The sequence below is a fragment of the Pecten maximus genome, chromosome 13, assembly GCF_902652985.1.
Source record: "Pecten maximus chromosome 13, xPecMax1.1, whole genome shotgun sequence".
In the NCBI taxonomy this organism is placed as follows: Eukaryota; Metazoa; Mollusca; class Bivalvia; order Pectinida; family Pectinidae; genus Pecten; species Pecten maximus.
Genome location: NC_047027.1, coordinates 37,534,177 through 37,559,780, shown reverse-complemented (window position 1 = coordinate 37,559,780; position 25,604 = coordinate 37,534,177). Strand labels below are relative to the sequence as shown.

At 40.3% G+C, this 25,604-nt stretch overlaps 1 protein-coding gene across 1 annotated transcript; it reads left to right on the top strand.

The window, feature by feature from the left end:
• The first annotated feature begins 6,015 nt into the window (after positions 1-6,015).
• Positions 6,016-25,349, top strand: LOC117340748 (extensin-2-like). The gene is made up of 2 exons (XM_033902509.1): positions 6,016-6,135; positions 24,513-25,349. The coding sequence occupies exons 1-2, from the start codon at positions 6,016-6,018 to the stop codon at positions 25,347-25,349; spliced, it is 957 nt and encodes a 318-aa protein (XP_033758400.1).
• Positions 25,350-25,604: the final 255 nt, after the last annotated feature.

Below are 25,604 nucleotides of genomic sequence, written 5' to 3'. Positions count from 1 at the left end.
ATACAGGTACACTCAAAATACAGGTGGTCTCTCTATACAGGTACACTCAAAATACAGGTGGTCTCTCAATACAGGTACACTCAAAATACAGGTGGTCTCTCAATACAGGTACACTCAAAATACAGGTGGTCTCTCAATACAGGTGGTCTCTCAATACAGGTGGTCTCTCAATACAGGTACACTCAAAATACAGGTGGTCTCTCTATACAGGTACACTCAAAATACAGGTGGTCTCTCAATACAGGTACACTCAAAATACAGGTGGTCTCTCAATACAGGTACACTCAAAATACAGGTGGTCTCTCAATACAGGTACACTCAAAATACAGGTGGTCTCTCAATACAGGTACACTCAAAATACAGGTGGTCTCTCAATACAAGTAGTATATCAATACAAGCAGTCTTTCCAGCAGATTTGACTGTAATATTACTTAGATAATCTTAAATACACAGTGATTTAAAACTCTAATAGCCGACATAAAACAGCCGAGGTCTGTACACAGTATCCCCCATGAAAAGACGCCATGTTACTAAATTCTCTACGATCACACAGGATAGTACTGCAAATGTGGGTTTTTGTCATGTCTGGGACATAGCAAAGGTAAGACTTGTATTTACCTCGCCAAACATTTACGACTTACGTTAACTATGTATCGCCAACAATAGGATTGCTGTTCACGACACGTAGACAGGTAGAATACCTTGGTAATGGCCGCAGACTTACCCATAACTATGACGATGAGATATCCACAGGAATAGTTATTTGAGATTTATGTGGTTATTTGTATGTGTTAATCTTAGTAATGGCCGAGGCTAGCCATTGGAATCCCCTCCAATCACTCATTAAGCCAAATTATTGCAAGTTAGCTTCAAGGTTTCATCAAGGTCATGTCAGGCCAGTGTCTGTTCACATCAAACATAGTCGTAAACACTCACCATTCCAAATATAGGACTAGTTTTACGAAGATGCAAACTCTGCTATATAGATGGCGCCACAACTGTGTCCTATACAGGTAGGATGTTTTGATAGATGGTGCCACAAACTGTGTCCTATGTGTACAGGTAGGATATTCTGATAGATGGCGCCACAAACTGTGTCCTACACAGGTAGGATGCTTGGATAGATGGCGCCACAAACTCTGTCCTTTTCAGGTAGGATGTTTTGATAGATGGCGCCACAAACTGTGTCCTATACAAGGTAGGATGTTTTGATAGATGGCGCCACAAACTCTGTCCTATACAAGTAGGATGCTTTGATAGATGGCGCCACAAACTCTGTCCTATTCAGGTTGGATGCTTTGATAGATGGCGCCACAAACTCTGTCCTATTCAGGTAGGATGTTTTGATAGATGGCGCCACAAACTGTGTCCTATACAAGTAGGATGTTTTGATAGATGGCGCTACAAACTCTGTCCTATTCAGGTAGGATGTTTTGATAGATGGCGCCACAAACTGTGTCCTATACAAGGTAGGATGTTTTGATAGATGGCGCCACAAACTCTGTCCTATACAAGTAGGATGTTTTGATAGATGGCGCCACAAACTCTATCCCATACAAGGTAGGATGTTTTGATAGATGGCGCCACAAACTGTGTCCTATACAAGGTAGGATGTTTTGTTAGATGGCGCCACAAACTCTGTCCTATACAAGGTAGGATGTTTTGATAGATGGCGCCACAAACTCTATCCCATACAAGGTAGGATGTTTGGATAGATGGCGCCACAAACTCTGTCCTATACAAGTAGGATGTTTTGATAGATGGCGCCACAAACTCTATCCCATACAAGGTAGGATGTTTGGATAGATGGCGCCACAAACTCTGTCCTATACAAGTAGGATGTTTTGATAGATGGCGCCACAAACTCTATCCCATACAAGGTAGGATGTTTTGATAGATGGCGCCACAAACTCTGTCCTATACAAGTAGGATGTTTTGATAGATGGCGCCACAAACTCTATTCCATACAAGGTAGGATGTTTTGATAGATGGCGCCACAAACTCTGTCCTATACAAGGTAGGATGTTTCGATAGATGGTGCCACAAACTCTGTCCTATTCAGGTAGGATGTTTTGATAGATGGCGCCACAAACTGTCCTATACAAGTAGGATGTTTTGATAGATGGCGCCACAAACTCTATCCCATACAAGGTAGGATGTTTGGATAGATGGCGCCACAAACTGTGTCCTATACAGGTAGGATATTCTGATTGATAGCATAGAAATACGTTTATTGAGAGTAAGATGCTACAACCTTTTACATTTTAATTCATAACACTAAAAGAACTATTATGGTTTATATATGTTTAAAATGAAAGGGTCAAGGAACGAGCCGTTGTGGCTTGTACATAGTGTTAAATAAGGCTGATGGAGCATGCTTCTTTGGTAGACAGGACGTGTGGGCGTGACTTATCACGCCAGAGACCCCAGTTTGGCTCCTGTTAGGGCACTCAGCGTGAATGTGTTTTCCCTGTCCTTTCACATATGTTCCACACAATTACCTCTCCTGTGGCTTATACATTTGAGAACTGAATTAGGATATGTTATTTTAATTGGGACAACATTTTGATCAAAATGTCACGTAAAAGTGACAGACAGACTGAATGTATCAGAAGAATCTAGCTTGGAGTATGATTACATGGAATGTCCCTGTGTCCTAGCTCCACGAGTACATTTTGTCACCAGACTTATCACAGGTGATTTTAAAGGCTATGTATCTGAAAATTAATGGTCTCTGGACCAAAGCAGCAATCTGAATCTTGCCAATCTGTCACCAGATGGCAGTATAGACATGATGTATCTCGACAGACTCACAAAATAAAATTTATCAAATAAGACGTCATGTACTTGAGTTCGGATATTGCTCCCTCTGATTCAGGGAGGGTGTCTACCTGTTGTAATTGCGTATGACAAGGACTGATCAGTGTTTAGAGGTCACATGACCATTTTTTTTCCATTATTCATCGTATTGTTCCCCAGAGTCCAGCCTATCTGTCCGTAATGAAATCAGTGTGGGATACAAGTTACACGGTGGAATTAGAGTGATCTCCACCTGATACGTCCAAGATTGTCCTGCGATCTTCGCCGATCAATACCAGTTACATCGAAATCTAAAACACCCCTACACAAAACGCTCCGATCTATCACTCTCCGTAGACACATACATACCGCGAACACTTGACTATGGAATCTATATCCACTCCGTACATTGACAATGGAAGACTACACAGTGACAAATGATCTCTGCCAAAAAACCCAGTGTAAATATGATTAAAAACAGTTAGACAATGCGAGACGTCTTTCTGTTGTGCGACGGGTCAAGAGCTCCGATTGATCTATACTACAGATCGTGGCTGTATATTTTGTCTCTATAACAGATGAGATCATCCCGAGATTTGTTTACACAGAGCCAATGATAGAGGTTGAAATACAAGTCATAAACTATTTCAGGTTGTAGTGTAGATTGCCATCTAGGGGGGGTTCCAATTTAGATAAGCCAAGAAAAAATTGTGGATCAAAGCAAAAACTGCTTGGCTTAATTATACAATGCTTGACCGATTTCCAGGAATACACACAAAGCTTAATATAGAAAAAACAGGTTTATAATAGGCTCTTGAGAGCCTTAGAAATTAGTTTTCTTTGGCAAAACATTTGGGAGCAAACCACAAGAGTACCAATACAATTATAGTCTTTTAACGCATAAAACACTGCAATTCGACCCTCCGGGGTGTTGTTTAAGGCTAGGACTCAAACAAAGGTCATTCAAAACTTGAATAGGGCTCCTAATATACTGGGTTAATATGGAATGAAGTCTCCTCTGTTAACCCTGACAAGGATTCAAACCAAGAACGCCCAAATCTCAAACACAAATCTTATACACTGGGTTATCAAACAAAGTGTCCTCTGTTGCAGGTGACAAGGATTTGAACCAAGAACACCCAAATCTTGGACAGATCTGCTATACACTGTGATGAAGTCGACTCCTCTGTTCATGATACAGGCTGACATTTAAGACTGCATGGAGTCAAGAACGCCCAAATCTCAAACAAAAGTCCTATACACTGGCTATGGGACAAACCAGCCTCTATTTTAGGTGACCCGGATTTAAACCAAGGACATCTGAACCTTGAACACAACTCCAATATACTAAACTAGGGGACAAAGTAACCTTCATTACACTCAGTGCTGACAAGGATTTAAACCAAGGACATCTGAACCTTGAACACAACTCCAATATACTAAGCTAGGGGACAAAGTAACCTCCATTACACTCAGTGCTGACAAGGATTTAAACCAAGGACATCCGAACCTTGAACACAACTCCAATATACGAGGCTATGAGACAAAGCAACCTCCAGATCAGATGACAAGGATTTAAACCAAGGACATCCGAACCTTGAACACAACTCCAATATACGAGGCTATGGGACAAAGCCTCCTTCACTTGGCTGATTGAGACTAGTACGATCTATACATCTTGAAGACACACAGACAGACAGTTATCGGTACCGCCTCAGTAGACGCGTGACAGATAGATATTGTTTTATACATAACTCAAGTCATCAGCCAAGCACGCATCCATTAGGCCTATACCACCAACAGTTACTGAAGCTGAGCTCCTCCTCGAGCATTTACATGTACGTGTATGACAAACCATCACAACATTATAACCATTACCGAATAATAAGTCTAATATTTGGATATCATCAACGACCAATATAATCGCGCTTTCAGCTTCAGCAACAAAGTATACTTATGAATGAAAATGTCAGACGAGGATATGATACCAGTGATAGTTGCCTGGGCTCTCCATGCGGAATATTCTTACTGTAATCCAGCTTACAATGTATTATTGTTTCCTATGAAATTTACCAAAGAAAACCTGTTTATTCTGACACCAAGGCTAGTCTGACCAATATATTTAACCCAGAATAGCATGTCTAATACTTCAGATGCTATTTTTCAGTTAATTTTTGTTTTTTTGTTTATAAAGCTGTAAATCTCAAATTTATTAAATAAATATCTAATGATGACCATTTGAAATCAATGGTTTTCAGTTTTTAATTTAATAATAGCAAAGTGATCAGGGGCTTACTTAGGCATGGACATAAGCATATATAGAAGCATGCCCAGAAGCATGGACGAAAGCATGGACAGAAGCATGGACAATAGCATGGACAAAAGCATGGACAGAAGCATGGACAGAAGCATGGACAGAAGCATGGACAGAGGCATGGACAGAAGCATGGACAGAAGCATGGACAGAAGCATGGACAATAGCATGGACAGAAGCATGGACAGAAGCATGGACAGAGGCATGGACAGAAGCATGGACAGAAGCATGGACAGAGGCATGGACAGAAGCATGAACAGAAGCATGGACAGAAGCATGGACAGAGGCATGGACAGAAGCATGGACAGAGGCATGGACAGAAGCATGGACAGAGGCATGGACAGAAGCATGGACAGAAGCATGGACAGATACATGGACAAAAGCATGGACAGAAGCATAGACAGAAGCATGGACAGAAGCATGGACAGAAGCATGGACAGATACATGCATGAATGGACAGAGGCAGAGATGCACACAAACTCTGAGTGATTACAATCAATATATACATACTGACCCCCCCCCCCCTCCCTTCCCCTTTACCCAGAGTAGGGGCATAATTAATTAATAACATTAATCCACAAGGTCCCCACATTAGTCACATTTTATTATAATATCCCCTGATGGTGTGGGGAAAGCCGGATATATTCTTCCCCGTCTTCCCCGAGTTCAATGATCATACTTTCAATGAAATACATTAACAACAAACAACGATTCAGTTATTTTCATTATCATTACATTCCTAGAACATTTTTTGTAATCTGAACTTTTAACGAACTTGCTAAAAGATATCCGTACCCTTAAGTATACTTTTCATGCCCCGAAAATATACACAGAGGAAAACAAACTTATAAATGTCACTAGGACGCGGCCTGACCAGACTATCGGATATTTTGTAGCTGGCAATGTCTGAGTTTGACAAAGGCTCTGACGGTGTAGCTGATGAAAACGAATCGTCCCCAAGGAGGAAAGGTGACAAGTTCTGCCCAAGACATGGCGGAATCAATTTCCCTGGAAACTTGGCTGTCATATGAGGTTTTCATTTCAGCAGAATTTGACCTTGAGATGTATGTCATAACAATTACTTTTATCATTGACATCAATTAGATTAATCCTCTTTTCTCCCGTCGTTTCTGATCCAACGGGAGCTATTTGTAGATTTTCTTAAATAGAAATAATCAAATCTGTTTACATGGTTATTCAAATCTCCATTTTTTTCGATAATGAAATTACGCAACATACATGTTCTTGAAAGTACAGATTTAAATGTCGGTAGAATGTTTGTGTGTCAATCGAGTCTTTTGAATTAATAATTAATAAACTAGAAAATCTCCCTGGTGCCACTTGACACCCCAAAACACCGTTTGGTGAGGATCGCATCAGCGGTTCCTGAGATTAGCTTGGTACATTTCATCGGGATCGGACAGGACAGGATTAGACGCTAAGCGAAGGAACGGAATGCAAGGGGACGGGACGGGACAGACATGCGTAACACTATATGCCCATGCCCCCACCCCCCACCCCAGGGCATAAAAAAATTACATTTTTGGTTATAGGGCTGTGACTTGACACACAAGTTTGGTGCTAGGTTTATTTTGATAGAACTCTATTCAGGCTAGTTTATAATGCACTACCAAAATCAAGATTTTTAATTAATTTTAGGTAATGAGATGAGCTAATTGGTTATTATTTCGTGGAAACTTTTATATCTGATATCAAAATTGATAATTAAATTATTTTCTATTAAACATCGACCATAAATCCTACCTCCATGTCAAGTTAATCCCTGAAGTCTCATATCCCTCTACTTTATAGTACAACCACCAATATCTTGACCTTATATCTTCCATGCAATTTAGCTTAAATTCCCTACCATTGCTCCAGTGCAAGAATTTGGCTTTTCCCATCTAGTTTACGATTAGGGGCCGCGGTGGCCGAGTGGTTAAGGTGTCCTGACACTTTATCACTAGCCCTCCACCTCTGGGTTGTGAGTTCAAAACCCAAGTGGGGCAGTTGCCAGGTACTGAGCGTAGGCCGGTGTTTTTTCTCCAGGTACTCCGGCTTTCCTCCACCTCCAAAACCAGGCACGTCCTTAAATGACCTTGGCTGTTAATAGGACGTTAAACAAAAACAAACAAACAAGTTTACGATTAACATTTTAGCGACTCTCTTTTCCTCAGTTCTATAATCACACACAGGTCAAAATATCCTACTCCAGTTTCAGAGTTAAAGAATTGATGATAAAACAAACCACACACAGACACCAAATTTTCTATTGATATTGAACACTGACATTGACCTTTGACCTTCACATGTGAAATGAAACCCGAATAATTTAGGTACTTTTAGTAAAGATGCATTCATTCAGGAATTTGAATTTGAAGGGCCCAATTTATTGAAACTCAGCCTAATTTAATACATGGAAACTGGTTTTCTATTTATAGTAACAGTGACCTTGACCTTTGACCTTATCACAAAAGTAAAACAAATCAAAGAAAGCATGTTCAGTAAGATGGCTTGTATGAAGTGTGTATGTTCGAAGGGCCTATTATGGAAATTAAGATATTCTTCAAGAAACAATTTTTCCTGGCAACTGACATCCAGATGACACATCTCGATCGGCAACAACAATGTAACGATAACTAAATGTGTCCTTTTAAGGCGACAAAAGCACAGAAATGGGGCCGATCCAAAGCTACAGTAAATCAAACACAGATATGTTGATACTCTGAATGAAGAGTTCAGCTTTACATATTGAGTGTGAGGCGCCATTTCGGAGTGATACGGTCATCCAGTGATTTATAGCTTGTCATTACAACACTCTCATGAGAACACCGACAGAATTGGCAAAATTGATATGCAAATTCCTACAATGAGGTGTCAATAGGATGTTTAGCCTTCGGTCAATAATACCTATAATGTTGGCAAATGCTCCGACAAATTCTGATCGTACTTAAATTCATTTAGATATTTATGTATATTAAAACGTTTACATTATAAAATTATCCACTCTTCTGTAATATCTTACTGACTTGACAAGTACATCTTGTTTCAGATTAATATATCCGTCGTCTTACTTGGTAGATTTTCAGAGAAGCTACCCAGACAGCCGAGGACAGATTTTAGTCAATATAAGGACAGCAATCTCGTGGAGTAATATCTTATAGAACTCCCTAGCTCCCCATTACTTAGCCGGATAATTTCATCAGCCACTTTTCCTTCACCATATTTCCATCTGTCTTGACTCATATACAGTAAGATATCTATATTCCAGATGGTGGCCGAAGAAACCCACCGAAGCCTTACGTAAATACATTGAGGGGAGAAGATAAGGCAGCCCTGCCCTCCCTAGATTTGACTCTGAATTTTGACATTATATCATTACATAATCTTATACGCTTTCATAAATTTCTAAATTAGTCCAACAGAAGAGTAATTTAAATCATGTTGTTTTATATTAGTTTGTTAAATTTTAATGTGAACAAATTTCTTATGATAATTCCAAACATGGGTAATACATGTATGCTAGGGTGGATATGTGCAATATATATATCTACATTTCTATAACAATAGAGTTGTCACTGCACTGTGACCTTTGACCTCAAAACAATCGACATGCATTCCAATTACAGTGGACTCGCGATAATCCGGACGCCGATAGTCCGGAAAACTCGCAGTCCGGACGGAATAGCACGGGAACGGATTTCCGTAACGTTATTTGTACTCACCAGTCCGGAAATTCGGTTTCCGATTCCGGAAGCCCACTTTGGGAACGGAAAGTACTTTTCATTAGTAAATTTCCCCCGATAATCCGGACGATTTTTTCACCACGAGGAGAGAAAAATGTCAGGCAAGTCACCCGTGTCGACAGCTGTACAGACTATCGCTTGACACTGTAGGTAGTCATAGCGACCGCTGCCAGGTCATAGCCCCGGGTGTTTACCTGTGTTACAATGTAGCTCTGTCTTTATAACGGTACATTGCTTTTCTTTACGATCGACCTAAATGCTACAGTATTAAAGGGTTTTATAGTGTAGACTGGTCTTGCTTTTATCAACTTGACGTACAATATATATTATAGTTATTTTACATAGTGCTATTTCGTAGTTAGCAATAATTAATTCACTAACATACAGTATGTGATACGATACTTAATCAATCACAAATGCATGTAATAAATTTATTATCGGTAATTAACATCACTAACAATTGTATTGGGTAAACAAGGATATCGGCTTGTAACATCGTTACGTGTAATGACGACTCATTGAAAGATGCATGTTATTAATTACACACATGGTACATTTACGTATTAAGCAGTGATCACAAGAACCGGGTTAATTACACACTAAGTCGTCAGATACCGCTGATTTACTTCAGTAAGTGTCACATTGTTGAATACGGGTTTAATAATTATCGGACAGCTTGGGTAGTTCTCGCTGGTGTCACGTACTTTTAAATAGGTAGCTTGGAGTTTCTGGTACAGCAAAGTGAGTTACGATTCACCACATTAATTAATGTTAATTATTACGTGGCGTATGTCTGAATTTTATTTACACGATTAAAAACACACAATATTGTGAATAGTTTTTATTATTATTATCCAATCAGAATAAATGGGCGTAACGTGATGCGATAACTTCTTATATAAAGACTGTGAACATACCGAACTACACATTGCAACTTATTCATTGTATCTTCATACTTACGTAAAAATCATATAAAAAAGCATGGACTAATGGTAAGTTGTACATAGTGGGTCTTTCATTTCACGTTTCTGATTTACGTAACAAACGTACATTGTACATAGCAGTTCGTTTATTTCAGGTTTTTAACTTACAGTAAAAAAAAACACACAAAAACACAGACTGTTGGTCAGTTGTAAAAACCGGGTCTTTCATTTCAGGTTCATAATTTACGTAAAAAAACGTACATTGTACATAGTGGGTCTTTCATTTCAGGTATTTAACGTATGTAATTTCTACTCATTTGTGAACCTCTGGGACGTAACCCATGTGTGTTGTTTGTAGGTCACATATGCCCGCTATAAATAAAACAACTTTCACTTCACATGTTCTTTTAAAAGCATTGTTTATTTTTTAGTTTCATATCAAGAACATAAGTATATTTATTTTTTAAGAAGACTGACTATTAAACGTCATTAAAACGTCCCGTATTGTATAGAGTCAAGGGAGATAACTCTTACACAACAATTTTTTTTTGACCTGGTAGACGAAATTCGGTAGTCCGGAAAACTCGTAATCCGGACGGTTTGGGCTGGGAACGAAGGTGTTCGGATTATCGAGGGTCCACTGTACAACAACACTTTGACCTTTGACTTCTACATCACTACATCATACACTGTATGACCTTGGACCTCTAAACCAGGAGATGGTACATGTACATTGTGACCTTTGACCTCTATATCACTACATAATACACAATGACTTTTGACCTCTAAATCACTACATGGTACAATATGACCTTTGACCTCTATATCACTAGACGATATATTGTGACCTTTGACCTCTATATCACTAGATAATATATTGTGACCTTTGACCTCTATATCACTAGATAATATATTGTGACCTTTGACCTCTAAATCACTAGATAATATATTGTGACCTTTAACCTCTACAGCACTATACATGTAAAGTGACAACTGGACTGGTTCCATGTTTAAATTTCACAAACTCAGATCCAGAATTTTTTCAAATAATGAAAAACAAAAACCCCGTCATATTTACTAAAATTTCATCAATGTCTCAATAAAATCGAAGTTATTGGAAAGTTTTCATAAACTGACATGTCCAGACAAACTGTCTTGTCCCGACCATAACACTTTATATTTACAATAATTTGACATGCACAGTTGGCCGTTTTTAACCAAACAATACTCCCTTATAATTTGTATATTGATCTGAACCTGTCTCAGACAGAGTCTAGGTGTGTGACCTCTGGGGAAGGGAACAGGAAGTCAGCTGGAGGTCGTCAGGTACAAGTTTCTCACAAAAGGAAGTCAAGAATATTCCTATCCTTTCTGATGAATAAGAAACAGCGGAATTTTTTACTTTGAATAAAGAGGAATATTCTTTTGTTCTGCTTGACACTGGAGAAAATACTGTTTTAAAAATTCATCGCATGATGGAGATATTATCGTTTTTCAGTATCAGAGAAGTTTACCCCGTGATTGATAGTGGTATATTTTAAAGTAAGTATATAAACACATAAAATTTTAACAAAACGATCCCTGGCATTTCAATTTTCTAGGTTCATTTCTGTCTGCATGCAACATAGATATACATATGATTGTAAAAACACTATAAAGATGACTTTAAACGTTATTTCTCCAATTAATGTTTTTTCGTATTCAATTTTCCTATGTGCTATGAAATCGACATTGAATGAGTTCCATATATGGTATATGTCGGACACAGAGCTATATAATGCCGCCACACATCACAGCCATAACGGGTTGTATACCAGACTTTCAAATCTCCCTCGTACACACAGCAAATCTCTGGTGATTTTAATTCGCTTTTGAAATTTGAAAACAGGTTTATTTAAAATTGGCTGCTGAGTTTCCCCATAAAACATAATACGTACAGCTTAAACTGTCTCATTCTAACAGTCCACCGCTCCGAAAAATGAAGAACCTATTTAAAACTGTTTCTTTCCGTAAAATGATTTCTGGAGATAATGGTTTTAAAATGACGATGCATTCTAAAGATAACTGCCGCAATCTTGCTAGTTTGGTCCCATCAAGTTCGTATTCAATTCGGATCAGGACATAAACATAAAAGAGTTCCTTCCGTGTCGGGCACCAACCCTGTTCGTCACCGTTTCTGATCCTACACATGTCGAGACCACCATAGCTGTACGATGGCATGTGAAGGCCAGATCTTGTCGGACCATCCCCACTAACGAGGCCGAGCAGCCACATTAAGAGGGACAAACATGTCAATCAGAACATTTATGGAGTTAAATATCAGTATAAGACGGGAAAAAATGTTCTATTTTATAGATCTATGCTGCTAGGTTTTGAGTGATTCGGAGACTGAAAATATCTTAAGCTTTTTTCTCTTGCAAGAACATCGTTTATATTTCATGATGGAAATTTCACAAACAAACAAAAAACATTTTGTTAAATAAAAAAAATCAGGTCTAAATTTTCATATGATGAAGGAAACAAAAGTATTTAAATTTCAACACTACAGAGGGAGGGTCATCAAATTTTACTTTTCTCTCTCTTTTACCAACTTAATATTTACTGGTACAGTGAAACCTGACTTTACCGACCACTGGCTTTACCAACCAATGACTTTACTGGTACAGTGAAACCTGACTTTACTGACCACTGACTTTACTGACCAATCACTTTACTGACCACTGACTTTACCAACCAATGACTTTACTGGTAGAGTGAAACCTGACTTTACCAACCACTGACTTAACCAACCACTGACTTTACTGACCACTGACTTTACTGACTTTACTGACCACTGACTTTACTGACCACTGACTTTACCGACCACTGACTTTACCGACCACTGACTTTACGGACCACTGACTTTACTGACCACTGACTTTACGAACTACTGACTTTACTGACCACTGACTTTACCGACCACTGACGTTACTGACCACTGACTTTACCGACCACTGACTTTACCGACCACTGACTTTACCGACCACTGACTTTACCAACCACTGACTTTACTGACCACTGACTTTACTGACCACTGACTTTACCGACCACTGACTTTACCAACCACTGACTTTACTGACTTTACTGACCACTGACTTTACTGACCACTGACTTTACTGACCACTGACTTTACTGACCACTGACTTTACTGACCACTGACTTTACCGACCACTGACTTTACTGACCACTGATTTTACTGACCACTGACTCTACTGACCACTGACTTTACTGACCACTGGCTTTACCGACCACTGACTTTACCGACCACTGACTTTACCGACCACTGACTTTACTGACCACTGACTTTACCGACCACTGACTTTACCGACCACTGACTTTACCGACCACTGGCTTTACCGACCACTGACTTTACCGACCACTGACATTACCGACCACTGGCTTTACCGACCACTGACTTTACCGACCACTGACTTTACCGACCACTGACTTTACCGACCACTGAGTTTAACCAACCACTGACTTTACCGACCACTGGCTTTACCGACCACTGACTTTACCGACCACTGACTTTACCGACCACTGACTTTACTGACTTTACTGACCACTGACTTTACTGACCACTGACTTTACTGACCACTGACTCTACTGACCACTGACTTTACTGACCACTGACTCTACCGACCACTGACTTTACTGACCACTGACTTTACTGACCACTGACTTTACCGACCACTGACTTTACTGACTTTACCGACCACTGACTTTATTGACCACTGACTTTACCGACCACTGACTTTACCGACCACCAACTTTACCGACCACCGACTTTACCGACCACCGACTTTACCGACCACTGACTTTACCGACCACTGACTTTACTGACTTTACTGACCACTCACTTTACGGACCACTCACTTTACGGACCACTAACTTTACTGACCACTGACTTTACTGACCACTGATTTTAATGACCACTGACTCTACTGACCACTGACTTTACTGACCACTGACTTTACTGACCACTGACTTTACTGACCACTGACTTTACCGACCACTGACTTTACTGACCACTGACTTTACCAACCAATGACTTTACTGACCACTGACTTTACTGACCACTGACTTTACCAACCACTGACTTTACCAACCACTAGCGTTTAACAACATATCGTATCATCTGCTGAACCTGCATGTTTACAGAATTGATCATATACAAATTAGTCACCAAACATCATTAAAGGCAAACCGTCCGACTCATCATAACACAGACACTGCAAGGTCAATCTTCCATTCCCATGGTTAGAGCAGGACGAAAACATGACGAACATTGACAGGTTGTGAAGTTGTCGTTCCAAATGCGTGCCTTTCATTGATTGCGAACAACATCACCTATCTACCACACAGGGAAACTCCATATATGGCCATTTCGCCAGGTGAGACACCAAACAGCATATATTTCTTTATCAAATTATCTCTCATTTTCCCGTTCACAGATCACAATCCCACCCAGCTTCAGCAGTCAGGGTTGTAATTCCACACAAACCAGCAATTACCCTAATTGAAATGTTGTCTCGCAGTGGTGGTTTCTGTATCCGTCACGCGAATGGAGAAGCATATCACCAACATCTAAGACCGGGTGAATATCTATTTCTACTTAAATAAATGGCAAAATTAATCAACACTAGTAAAAAATTTTACAAAGAATTTGCAGTGAAATTTTTAAATAACTAAATTTTTTTAGTTCTGTATTTGTTTCAGTTCAGATTCCTATCTCTAGAATTAATTTTTAATTATTAGACAAAATTCAAATGATCATCTATTTTTATTTCAACAAGTACGTAGCAAAAAAATATTATTTAAAATCACCATTGTAGACTCAATTTCAAACTGCATGATGTATAGAAACTGCAAACATTTCCTGAACTTTATAAGTTTCAAATAAAGCAATAAAACAAATATTTTGAAACCTGCATTTCAACAGAGTTTCCAGTCCTGGTAATATGTAGCACTATAGCAAAAATAGTCGCTGAATAAAATTTGATTTGCTTGTCTCAGATTTTATACGAAGATCAATATTTATCAAATTTACTGAGTGTTACCACTCAAGTTGTATTTGGTAGACTAGTACTAAGCCATTATCAGATAGTGTACTTGATGCCTAGATCTGTATCTTTAAAAAATGTGTAGCTCAGCAGCTTTTTGCAAATAAACAGCAAGAAATCCAACCTCACAAACAAATCCATTTCTTGTACAGAAATATAATCATTTTTATTGGAAAAGTCTGCAAAGCAGACAATTTTATTAAAGAAAATATTCTGCATTTTAGATACAAATTGGAGAAAAAATGTTTTGGTATATAAAGAGCAGACAACTCTCTTCAATACAAAAAGAATCTTTGACAAGAAAAATTGTCACCAATTTGTGCTGACAAATGGATTGGGCTTAGACTTATGATAAATATGTCTATTGAATAGATTTTGCAGAGCGTCTCAATATTCTTTAACAAAGAAATGATAAATCGTGACAATTTTACAGTGGTATAGAATCTCTTTACTTTACTAGAATTAAACTACCTGGTAAATACGCACAAAAAAATAAAGCATAATGTGGACGAGACTTTTTGTCTTAGACCCAGTCATTTGACATAAACCAGCAAAATCTATACACCAATTCCCCCACGATTCGTCAACAAACTTCCATGTTTGCATTTTTTTTCGTGTGGTTCGTACTGTCTCTATTCTCTTTTATCGAGAAGAACTGCATCTTAAATGACGTCGGACAGACATGTTACCGTCCCGGGTTTAAACAACCTCAGACACATATATTATGTGGTGCGGTTAATCTCGTGAACCCGTGCCTCATCTACTCAGCATGCAAGACATGTTACAAACTAGACAGTGCTACATTGTCAGGCGAGCTCTTCACCAGTGACAAATCTATCCAAAAAACAGAGCCACTTTCACGTACAAAAATGTTCAGGATTTTTCTGGAAGTCAGCCTGTATATTGTGTTATGGCTAGAAATATTTGTGACGTCTGATATGTGCAACTGCACAAGGCATTCCTGGGAGAAATCAAGTCGCCATAACATCTCACATCTAAAAGCAAATCGTGCTCAATTCCACTGTTAGTAATATTTTTTGACAAGTGAGGCAAAGTTTAGTATTACAAATCTAGATCATGTGAAAGCTTGAAATACATGTCCATCAATGTATTATTCTATCAAAACAATCTGTGTCATGTGAATGTTTTGACAGCTAGTAGACATAAAAGGGGATTTTCCTATTTTCTATTAATAAATCCACAGATTTGGAACTCAGAGGTTTTATGAGGTAATTTGATTATTTCCTACTAAAACTGATAATCTACTTAACCAAAATTTTATATTTCAAGGGTTACCAATATCATATGAAAGCAACACTCAATAGCGTTAGACAACATAGGTTTCTGATACAGTAACCATTCTTTCTGTTCCAAACAAACAGTTTCCCCACTAATTTTTCTTAGACACGTACAGTTTTATACCAAAGAAAACGTTTTTCACACAATTTGTCACTTTTTTAAAACAACAATAATTAATTTTCACACCATTTGCTATTTGATTCCTTAGACATTAATACTTTTCACACAATTCGTTTTTTTTTCGAAGATTTTGCCACTTTTTCAGACATTAATACATTTCACACAATTGATCACTTTTTCAAAGACAATGCTTTTCACACAAATTTTTTCTTGTTTTCTAATCCAATGCCTTTGAATTAACAATTTTTCCATTTCCAATATGGCTACACTTTCTGTTTTTTGATAGTCAAATTTCACCCGATACAGCAATTCATTTAGTAGAAATGGATGTTATACCAGAAAGTTTAAATTACACAACCTTGGAATATATGTAGATTGATCAAAATACATAAAACTACAAAAACCCATTCTTTCCATGACAATGAACAGCATTGGCATTCTATAATTGATTTAATTATAAATGGGAGTAAACGATTATGTTTAATGAGATGAGAAATATAATACTTCATCTGAATGTTTAAATGGTTGAATTGTTTGCGAGATAAACTGCTCTGATAAATAATTAAGCACAATTTAAATTCATAAACAGACTCCTAGATGTATTCGTTACTCAGATTTCAATATTTCAAATTGCAAAATCCTGTTTTGTGTAAATGTATATTAATTGCCTCAAATTGGTATAATGTTCTACTAGACAAACAGGAAAGACATGTAACCATGGTAACATGTCATTGTAGTCATGTTACCTTGACCTTGGGGTATAGAACATCCCATAATTTCTCTACTGTACAGAGGCGATGAGTGTCTCACTATTAGCTTACCCCCTGTCAACTGTCACACATGGTCACAGGGTCACGTCACAAACCACATAGTCACACTATCACACAGTCACACTGTCACAGTCACAATATCACATACCATATAGTCACACTATCACACAGTCATACTGTCACATACCATGTAGTCACACTATCACACTATCACACAGTCACACTGTCACATACCATGTAGTCACACTATCACAGTCACACAGTCACATACCATGTAGTCACACTATCACAGTCACAATGTCACATACCATGTAGTCACACTATCACAGTCACACTGTCACATACCATGTAGTCACACTATCACAGTCACACTGTCACATACCATGTAGTCACACTATCACACAGTCACACTGTCACATACCATGTAGTCACACTGTCACAGTCACACTGTCACATACCATGTAGTCACACTATCACACAGTCACACTGTCACATACCATGTAGTCACACTATCACACAGTCACAATGTCACATACCATGTAGTCACACTATCACAGTCACAATGTCACATACCATGTAGTCACACTATCACACAGTCACACTGTCACATATCATGTAGTCACACTATCACAGTCACAATATCACATACCATGTAGTCACACTATCACAGTCACACTGTCACATACCATGTAGTCACACTGTCACACAGTCACACTGTCACATATCATGTAGTCACACTATCACAGTCACAATGTCACATACCATGTAGTCACAGTCACACTGTCACATACCATGTAGTCACACTATCACAGTCACACTGTCACATACCATGTAGTCACACTATCACAGTCACACTGTCACATACCATGTAGTCACACTATCACAGTCACAATATCACATACCATGTAGTCACACTATCACACAGTCACACTGTCACATATCATGTAGTCACACTATCACAGTCACAATATCACATACCATGTAGTCACACTATCACAGTCACACTGTCACATACCATGTAGTCACACTGTCACACAGTGACATATCATGTAGTCACACTATCACAGTCACAATGTCACATACCATGTAGTCACAGTCACACTGTCACATACCATGTAGTCACACTATCACAGTCACACTGTCACATACCATGTAGTCACACTATCACAGTCACACTGTCACATACCATGTAGTCACACTATCACAGTCACACTGTCACATACCATGTAGTCACACTATCACAGTCACAATATCACATACCATGTAGTCACACTATCAGTCACACTGTCACAATGTCACATACCATGTAGTCACACTATCACAGTCACAATATCACATACCATGTAGTCACACTATCACAGTCACAATGTCACATACCATGTAGTCACACTATCACAGTCACACTGTCACATACCATGTAGTCACACTATCACAGTCACACTGTCACATACCATGTAGTCACACTATCACGCTCACACTGTCACATACCATGTAGTCACACTATCACAGTCACACTGTCACATACCATGTAGTCACACTAACACAGTCACACTGTCACATACCATGTAGTCACACTATCACAGTCACAATGTCCACTACCATGTAGTTCACACTATCACACAGTCACAATGTCACATAACCATGTAGTCACAACATATCACATAAACAGTCACACTGTCACATACAATGTAGTCCCACTGTCCAGTCCACTGTCACATACCATGTGTCACATATCAAAGTCACAATGTCAACATACCAATGAGTCCACTATACACAGTCACACTGTACAAACCTGTAGTCACACTATACACGGTCACAATGTCACATACCATGTCGTCACACTATCACAGTCACAATGTCACATACCATGTAGTCACACTATCACAACAGTCACGACTGTCACCATACCATGTAGTCACAAGATATCACACGTCACCACGGTCACATACCATGTAGTCACACTAGTCACAGTCACACTGTCACATACCATGTAGTCACACTATCACACGTCAACAATGTCACATACCATGTAGTCACACTATCACAGTCACAATGTCACATACCATGTAGTCACACTATCACAGTCACACTGTCACATACCATGTAGTCACACTATCACAGTCACACTGTCACATACCATGTAGTCACACTGTCACAAACCATGTAGTCACAATGTCACATACCATGTAGTCACACTATCACAGTCACAATGTCACATACCATGTAGTCACACTATCACAGTCACACTGTCACATACCATGTAGTCACACTATCACACAGTCACAATGTCACATACCATGTAGTCACACTATCACAGTCACAATGTCACATACCATGTAGTCACACTATCACAGTCACACTGTCACATACCATGTAGTCACACTATCACAGTCACACTGTCACATACCATGTAGTCACACTATCACAGTCACAATGTCACATACCATGTAGTCACACTGTCACAGTCACAATATCACATACCATGTAGTCACATTTTAACAAGAATTGCTATATAAATGTCATTCTCTCAGTCACAAACAGTCACCATATACGTCACACATTGTTAAGTCCTACTGTCACTCTATAATCCATTCAGACAGTGAAGATCAGCCACTGGAATATTTGTATAAAAAACCTAATGCAATGATATAAAGATCAGTACTTGAATTTGATTTGTTTACTGTGTTTGGACACACCAAATGCCGTGTGGATCAAAGAGATCCAGACCTGTCAATCACACACAGAAACCCACTCCAGCCTCGGTCAGCTCAGCATACACAATGTAAATTTAATTGATCCTGTAAATTTCTGAAGGCAGCATGCTTCTGTAAAACTGTTCAAATAAGGTTTTAAAATCTGTACAAACAATATCATTGATTGTTAAATTGGGTTTTGTTTACAATGATACATGTGGATCGGGAGTATAATGTATTCTATAGCACAAGTACCGATTCTTTAAATTCAAACTAAAATTATCTTGCTGTGATTTGAACAACAAGACCCCCCGCGAACTTTATATACTGTACTTTCCAATGGTTTAAACACAATTAATGTAGTCGCAATCCAGACATCAAAGTTTCAAAAAACAATTTCAAATTGAAAAAGTGGCAGGAAATATTTTTAAATGATGAAAAATTCACAATCTGTATTTTTATAATCCAGATATAAAAACATGTTGGCAAAATAAAATGAAATAGTTCAATAGATATAAAAACAAAGTCGTAATAAAAATATTCTGTTAACTACTCCGTGGCTGACAAAGCTTTGATAATCAGATTCAGGAAATCCAGCCGAGCTCGGAACATGCCTGAGAGAGCAGTAATGATTTATCGTCAAAGAGAGGTTTTGGCTATTGATGACGTCTGTATGTCACAGCCGAATATCAATGTTAGCGGTGGGTTGTGCGGAAGTCATTCCTGATAAAACTACTCTCAAAACCGATAGAAATCTTTTGTCATATGTTGAAATCGGCCATTACTATACATATACTACTACTATAATACTCTCGAAAAACCAACACATTTATCGTAAACAATATAAGATTCATCCACAATGTCGTATGTTTGCGATCTGCAAATGTACACCTTAAGTAATCATAAAATTGCTGCGTTACGGCAGAAAATAAAAAATTCCTTTTGTCTATTGAAAAATAAAATTTGACAGGAAAATTCTGCATGTAAACGGATCTTAACATGGAATAGACACAAGATGTTATCAGACCTCGCGAACAGGTTGTCATTTACACCGACGTTCTCTTGGAACGGCTTTGTTTCATGGCAATATTTTTTTTTCATTTTCACTGTACTAAAGTCTGCTATGGAAAATATAGAACCTCATCGACCTTGGACTGGCTCCAACCATTGAAGATGTGAATGTGTGAACATTCAGCTTTTTACGGCCGCTTTGTGTCTCTCAACTCATAGTGGCATACATTTTGTCACTACGGCCATTTGGAGCGTTCGTTTGAAGTGATCTCCTATGCCTGCCAACGCTAAGCACAATATTCCGTTTCTAAGGAAGATCTATTCTAATTACACATTCCAAACGGGCTGGAGGAAGAACATCGGACTCGTTGAGTGGGACAGGGATCCAAACTTCTGTCCAGTTGTCCCGATTCACATACTTTATTTTACCATGAATTATAAGGCCTTAGTGAAAAAATATCAGCTATCAGCACACAGAGTATATCTTTATATCTCATAGCCACTGGGAGCATGGTGACCATAGTGTTAAGCACAATAACCTGTAGTGACCTCTAGTGACCAGAAGTGACCTCTTGTGACCAGTAGTGACCTCTAGTGACCAGTTAAAGTGATCAATAGTAACCTCCTGTATCTGTCGTAACTTGTAGTGTCCAGTATTGACCTATATTGACCATGCAATAGTAACCTCCTGTATCTGGTAGTGACCAGTAGTGACCAGCATTGACCAGTAGTGACCAGTAGTATCTAGTAGTGTCCTCTAGTGATCAATAGTACCCTACCGTATCTGGTTGTGACCAGTAGTGACCAGAAGTGACCAGTAGTGACCAGTAGTTACCAGTAGTGACCAGTAGTGACGTGACCAGTAGTGACCAGTAGTGACCAGTAGTGACCAGTAGTGACCAGTAGTGACCAGTAGTGTCCTCTAGTGATCAATAGTACCCTCCTGCATCTGTAGTAACCTGTAGTGACCTCTAATGATTAGTAGTGACTTCTAGTTACCTCCTGTATTTGGTAGTGACCAGCAGTGTCCAGAAGTGACCAGTAGTGACCTTTTGTGTCTCAATTGTTCAGTAGCTACTGTGGTGACCTGTTATGACCTATAGGTGGCCATAGTGATAAACAAAATAACCAGTAGTGACCTAGTAGTTATCAATAGTAACCTTTGTCTGGTAGTGACCAGTAATGACTGTAATTGACGGCAATCGACGGCTAGTTACCGCTAGTGACCGCTAGTGGCCGCTAGTGACCGCTAGTGACCGCTAGTAACTGCTAATGATCTCGTGTTTGGAAGTGACCAGTAGTGACCGCTAGTGACCGGTATTGTTCAGTAGTAACTTCTGTGTCTGGTAGTGACCGCTGGTGACTTATGGTGATCGCTGGTGACTGCTATTGATCTCCTGTTTGGAAGTGAACAGTAGTGACCGCTATTGACCGGAAGTAATCTCTTGTGTGTGGTAGTGGCCAATAGTGACCGCCAGGAACTGTTGGTGGTCTCTAGGAATCAGTTAAGTAGCCTCCTGTGTCTGGAAGTGACCAGTAGTGACCAGTAGTGACCACTGGTGACCAGTAGCAACATTCTGATAGAGGATGATCTGTACCTTAACCTATCTAACACTGGCACACTCCCGCACAGACCCTGTACTTTATACAGGTCAATGTGGAGATTCAACAAGGCGCTACCAAGTCTGAGAGCCGATATATACACAATGGCCGTCAAAACAATCCTGCGTCAACTTCAGAACATCCAAATTATTGGGGCTGTTTGTAGAAGCGTTGACCTGACAGTGCTAACCGTTTTCCAATAAACCTGCCAATAAATCTCAGTCTGATCAATATTTACCAATAACTAAACCTTCCTACAGCCCTAAAGATTGATGCTATGTACACTAAATGCATCTCTAATCCTAAAGAGCTACAAACATCTTAATGCCAAACTTAAGGTGTGCTGGCTGATTTAATGTTTTACATAACTTGGGATTTTTAAAAAGTGTCTCCCCACCCCCTCCCCTTCCAGTTCATTCCAGAAATTAGATCCTTATATCTCATCCCCTATGCCCACCCCCACCTCATCCCCCTATCCCCTCCCCCACCTCATCCCCCTATCCCCATCCCCACCTCATCCCCTATCCCCACCCCACCTCCTGCCCCTAATCCCACCCAGCCTCATCCCCCTATCCCCACCCCACCTCATCCCCCTATCCCCACCCAGCCTCATCCCCCTATCCCCACCCCCACCTCATCCCCTATCCCCACCCCCACCTCATCCCCCTATCCCCACCCCCACCTCATCCCCCCACTCTCCACCCTCACCCAACCCCCCTACCTCATTCCCCCACCCCCAACCCCCACCTCATCCCCTTATCCCCACCCCCACCTACTCCCCCAGCTCTTCCCCCCACCTCACCCCTCACCCCACACCTCATCCCCCTACTCCCCTCCCCTCACCCCACACCTCACCCCACACCTCACCCCCCTATCCCCACCTCACCCCTCACCCCACACCTCATCCCCCTATCCCCATCCCTCACCCCACCCCTCATCCCCCTACTCCCCTCCCCTCACCCCACACCTCACCCCCCTACTCTCCACCCCTAGTAGGGATTCCATCTTGTAAAGAGGCCTACGGATGCCATTACACCAACATTCCAACATTTGGCCCAGAACTCAAGGTGGTAAAACCTAACATTACAACATTTTTAGTATATCTCCTCACCTCTTCCACGCTTTATGATGTCATAAATAATTACTTTTCAGTTCTAGATTTTAGAAATCAATATAACTTTTGAGTTATCTGATTGCGCCATTACAGTTCTGCCAGCTTCCATTACACTCGCATTTTCAAAACTTTTAACTCCGAGGCAGAGAAACCTCGTCAGTGTCAAGTAATTCAGTTTCAAAGTGATAGAAATGTTCCGGATGATTGTTGAAGATAAGAATTTTATAGGAATTTGTCATTTCTTAGCAATGTGTTGGGTTACAGATCGCAACATTATGAACGTGAATGCTATTTATAGTACGAACAATTGTGATGTTGAGCTTTGATCTTCATGACAATACAGAAATATGGAAATGAAAAGAAACACGGACATGTCTCTTCTGGCCTCCCGTTGGCCCGTAACATTACGCTACATAGACCTGCCACTTTTTCTAATATTCCGCGGGGTCCAGTAACTTATAATCAACCAATACTCGATGAAAAATCTAGATTTTCCCAAATTTCACGCCATTTATTGCCTATTTTGGTTACTTCGGGAATTCCACTAAAACATTCCTTGGATGTTGATCAAAGGTTCTATCAATATGTCTCCCCCGATACCGACCCCAATAAGTCTAGTCTCATCCAGAGATTCATATCGCTTACCAGCAATTTTCCTTAAAACACATGCTCTATGTTAAAACTGTATAATTATATGTGATGTTAGCTTAGGTGAAATAAATCATTTTTCATCTCCATAACTCCAAATTTATCTTTTGATTACAGTCCTCATATGACCCAGATTATTGCGAGGATGCTTAATCCCTAAAAACAAACAAACAATCTTCTGATTAGTAGACATCAGTTTTGTATGATTTTCCCATCCATGAAGACCCAAGTCCTCACCATAGTAACAACCCTAGAAGTCCCCAGCCCCCTCACCATAGTAACAACCCTAGAAGTCCCCAGCCCCCTCACCATAGTAACAACCCTAGAAGTCCCCAGCCCCCTCACCATAGTAACAGCCATAGGGACCCCAGCCCCCTCACCATAGTAACAGCCGTAGGGGCCCCAGCTCCCTGACTAGTAACAGCCCTAGGAGTCCCCAGCCCCCTCACTATAGTAACAGATTAAGGAGTCCCCAGCCCCCTCACCATAGTAACAGCCCTAAGAGTCCCCAGCCCCCTCCCCATAGTAACAGATCTAGGAGTCCCCAGCCCCCTCACCATAGTAACAGATCTAGAAGTCCCCAGCCCCCTTACCATAGTAACAGCCCTAGAAGTCCTCAGCCCCCTTACCATAGTAACAGATCTAGGAGTCCCCAGCCCCCTTACCATAGTAACAGATCTAGGAGTCCTCAGCCCCCTCACCATAGTAACAGATCTAGAAGTCCCCAGCCCCCTTACCATAGTAACAGCCCTAGAAGTCCTCAGCCCCCTTACCATAGTAAAAGATCTAGAAGTCCCCAGCCCCCTTACCATAGTAACAGCCCTAGAAGTCCCCAGCCCCCTCACCATAGTAACAGATCTAGGAGTCCCCAGCCCCCTCACCATAGTAACAGATCTAGGAGTACCCAGCCCCCTCACCATAGTAATAGATCTAGGAGTCCCCAGCCCCCTCACCATAGTAACAGATCTAGGAGTCCCCAGCCCCCTCACCATAGTAACAGCCCTAGGAGTCCCCAGCCCCCTCACCATAGTAACAGATCTAGGAGTACCCAGCCCCCTTACCATAGTAACAGATCTAGGAGTCCCCAGCCCCCTCACCATAGTAACAGATCTAGGAGTCCCCAGCCCCCTCACTATAGTAACAGCCCTAGAAGTCCCCAGCCCCCTCACCATAGTAACAGCCCTAGGAGTCCCCAGCCCCCTCACTAGTAACAGCCGTAGGGGGTCTCAAGCCCCTGACCTGTTACAGCTCCTAACCTCCTAACAGTGATAGTCATCACCTAACAAGTATGACAGAATCCCCCCCCCCCCCCCCCCCCCCCCCCCCCCCCACCCCCCACCACCACCACCACCACCACATAGTGACAGTCTCCCCCATACCACAAGTGACAGTGCTGGCCACCCCCACCCCACCCCCCTCCCCCATCACCACCACATCAAGAAGTGACAGCCCCCCTTACCCCC

Bases quoted from the DNA above. Each gene is read 5' to 3' on its own strand.
- LOC117340748 (XM_033902509.1), top strand. From the start codon at position 6,016: ATGTCTGAGTTTGACAAAGGCTCTGACGGTGTAGCTGATGAAAACGAA. The intron at 6,136-24,512 runs GTCATATGAGGT...TAGGGACCCCAG, and splicing joins ATTTCCCTGGAAACTTGGCT to CCCCCTCACCATAGTAACAG.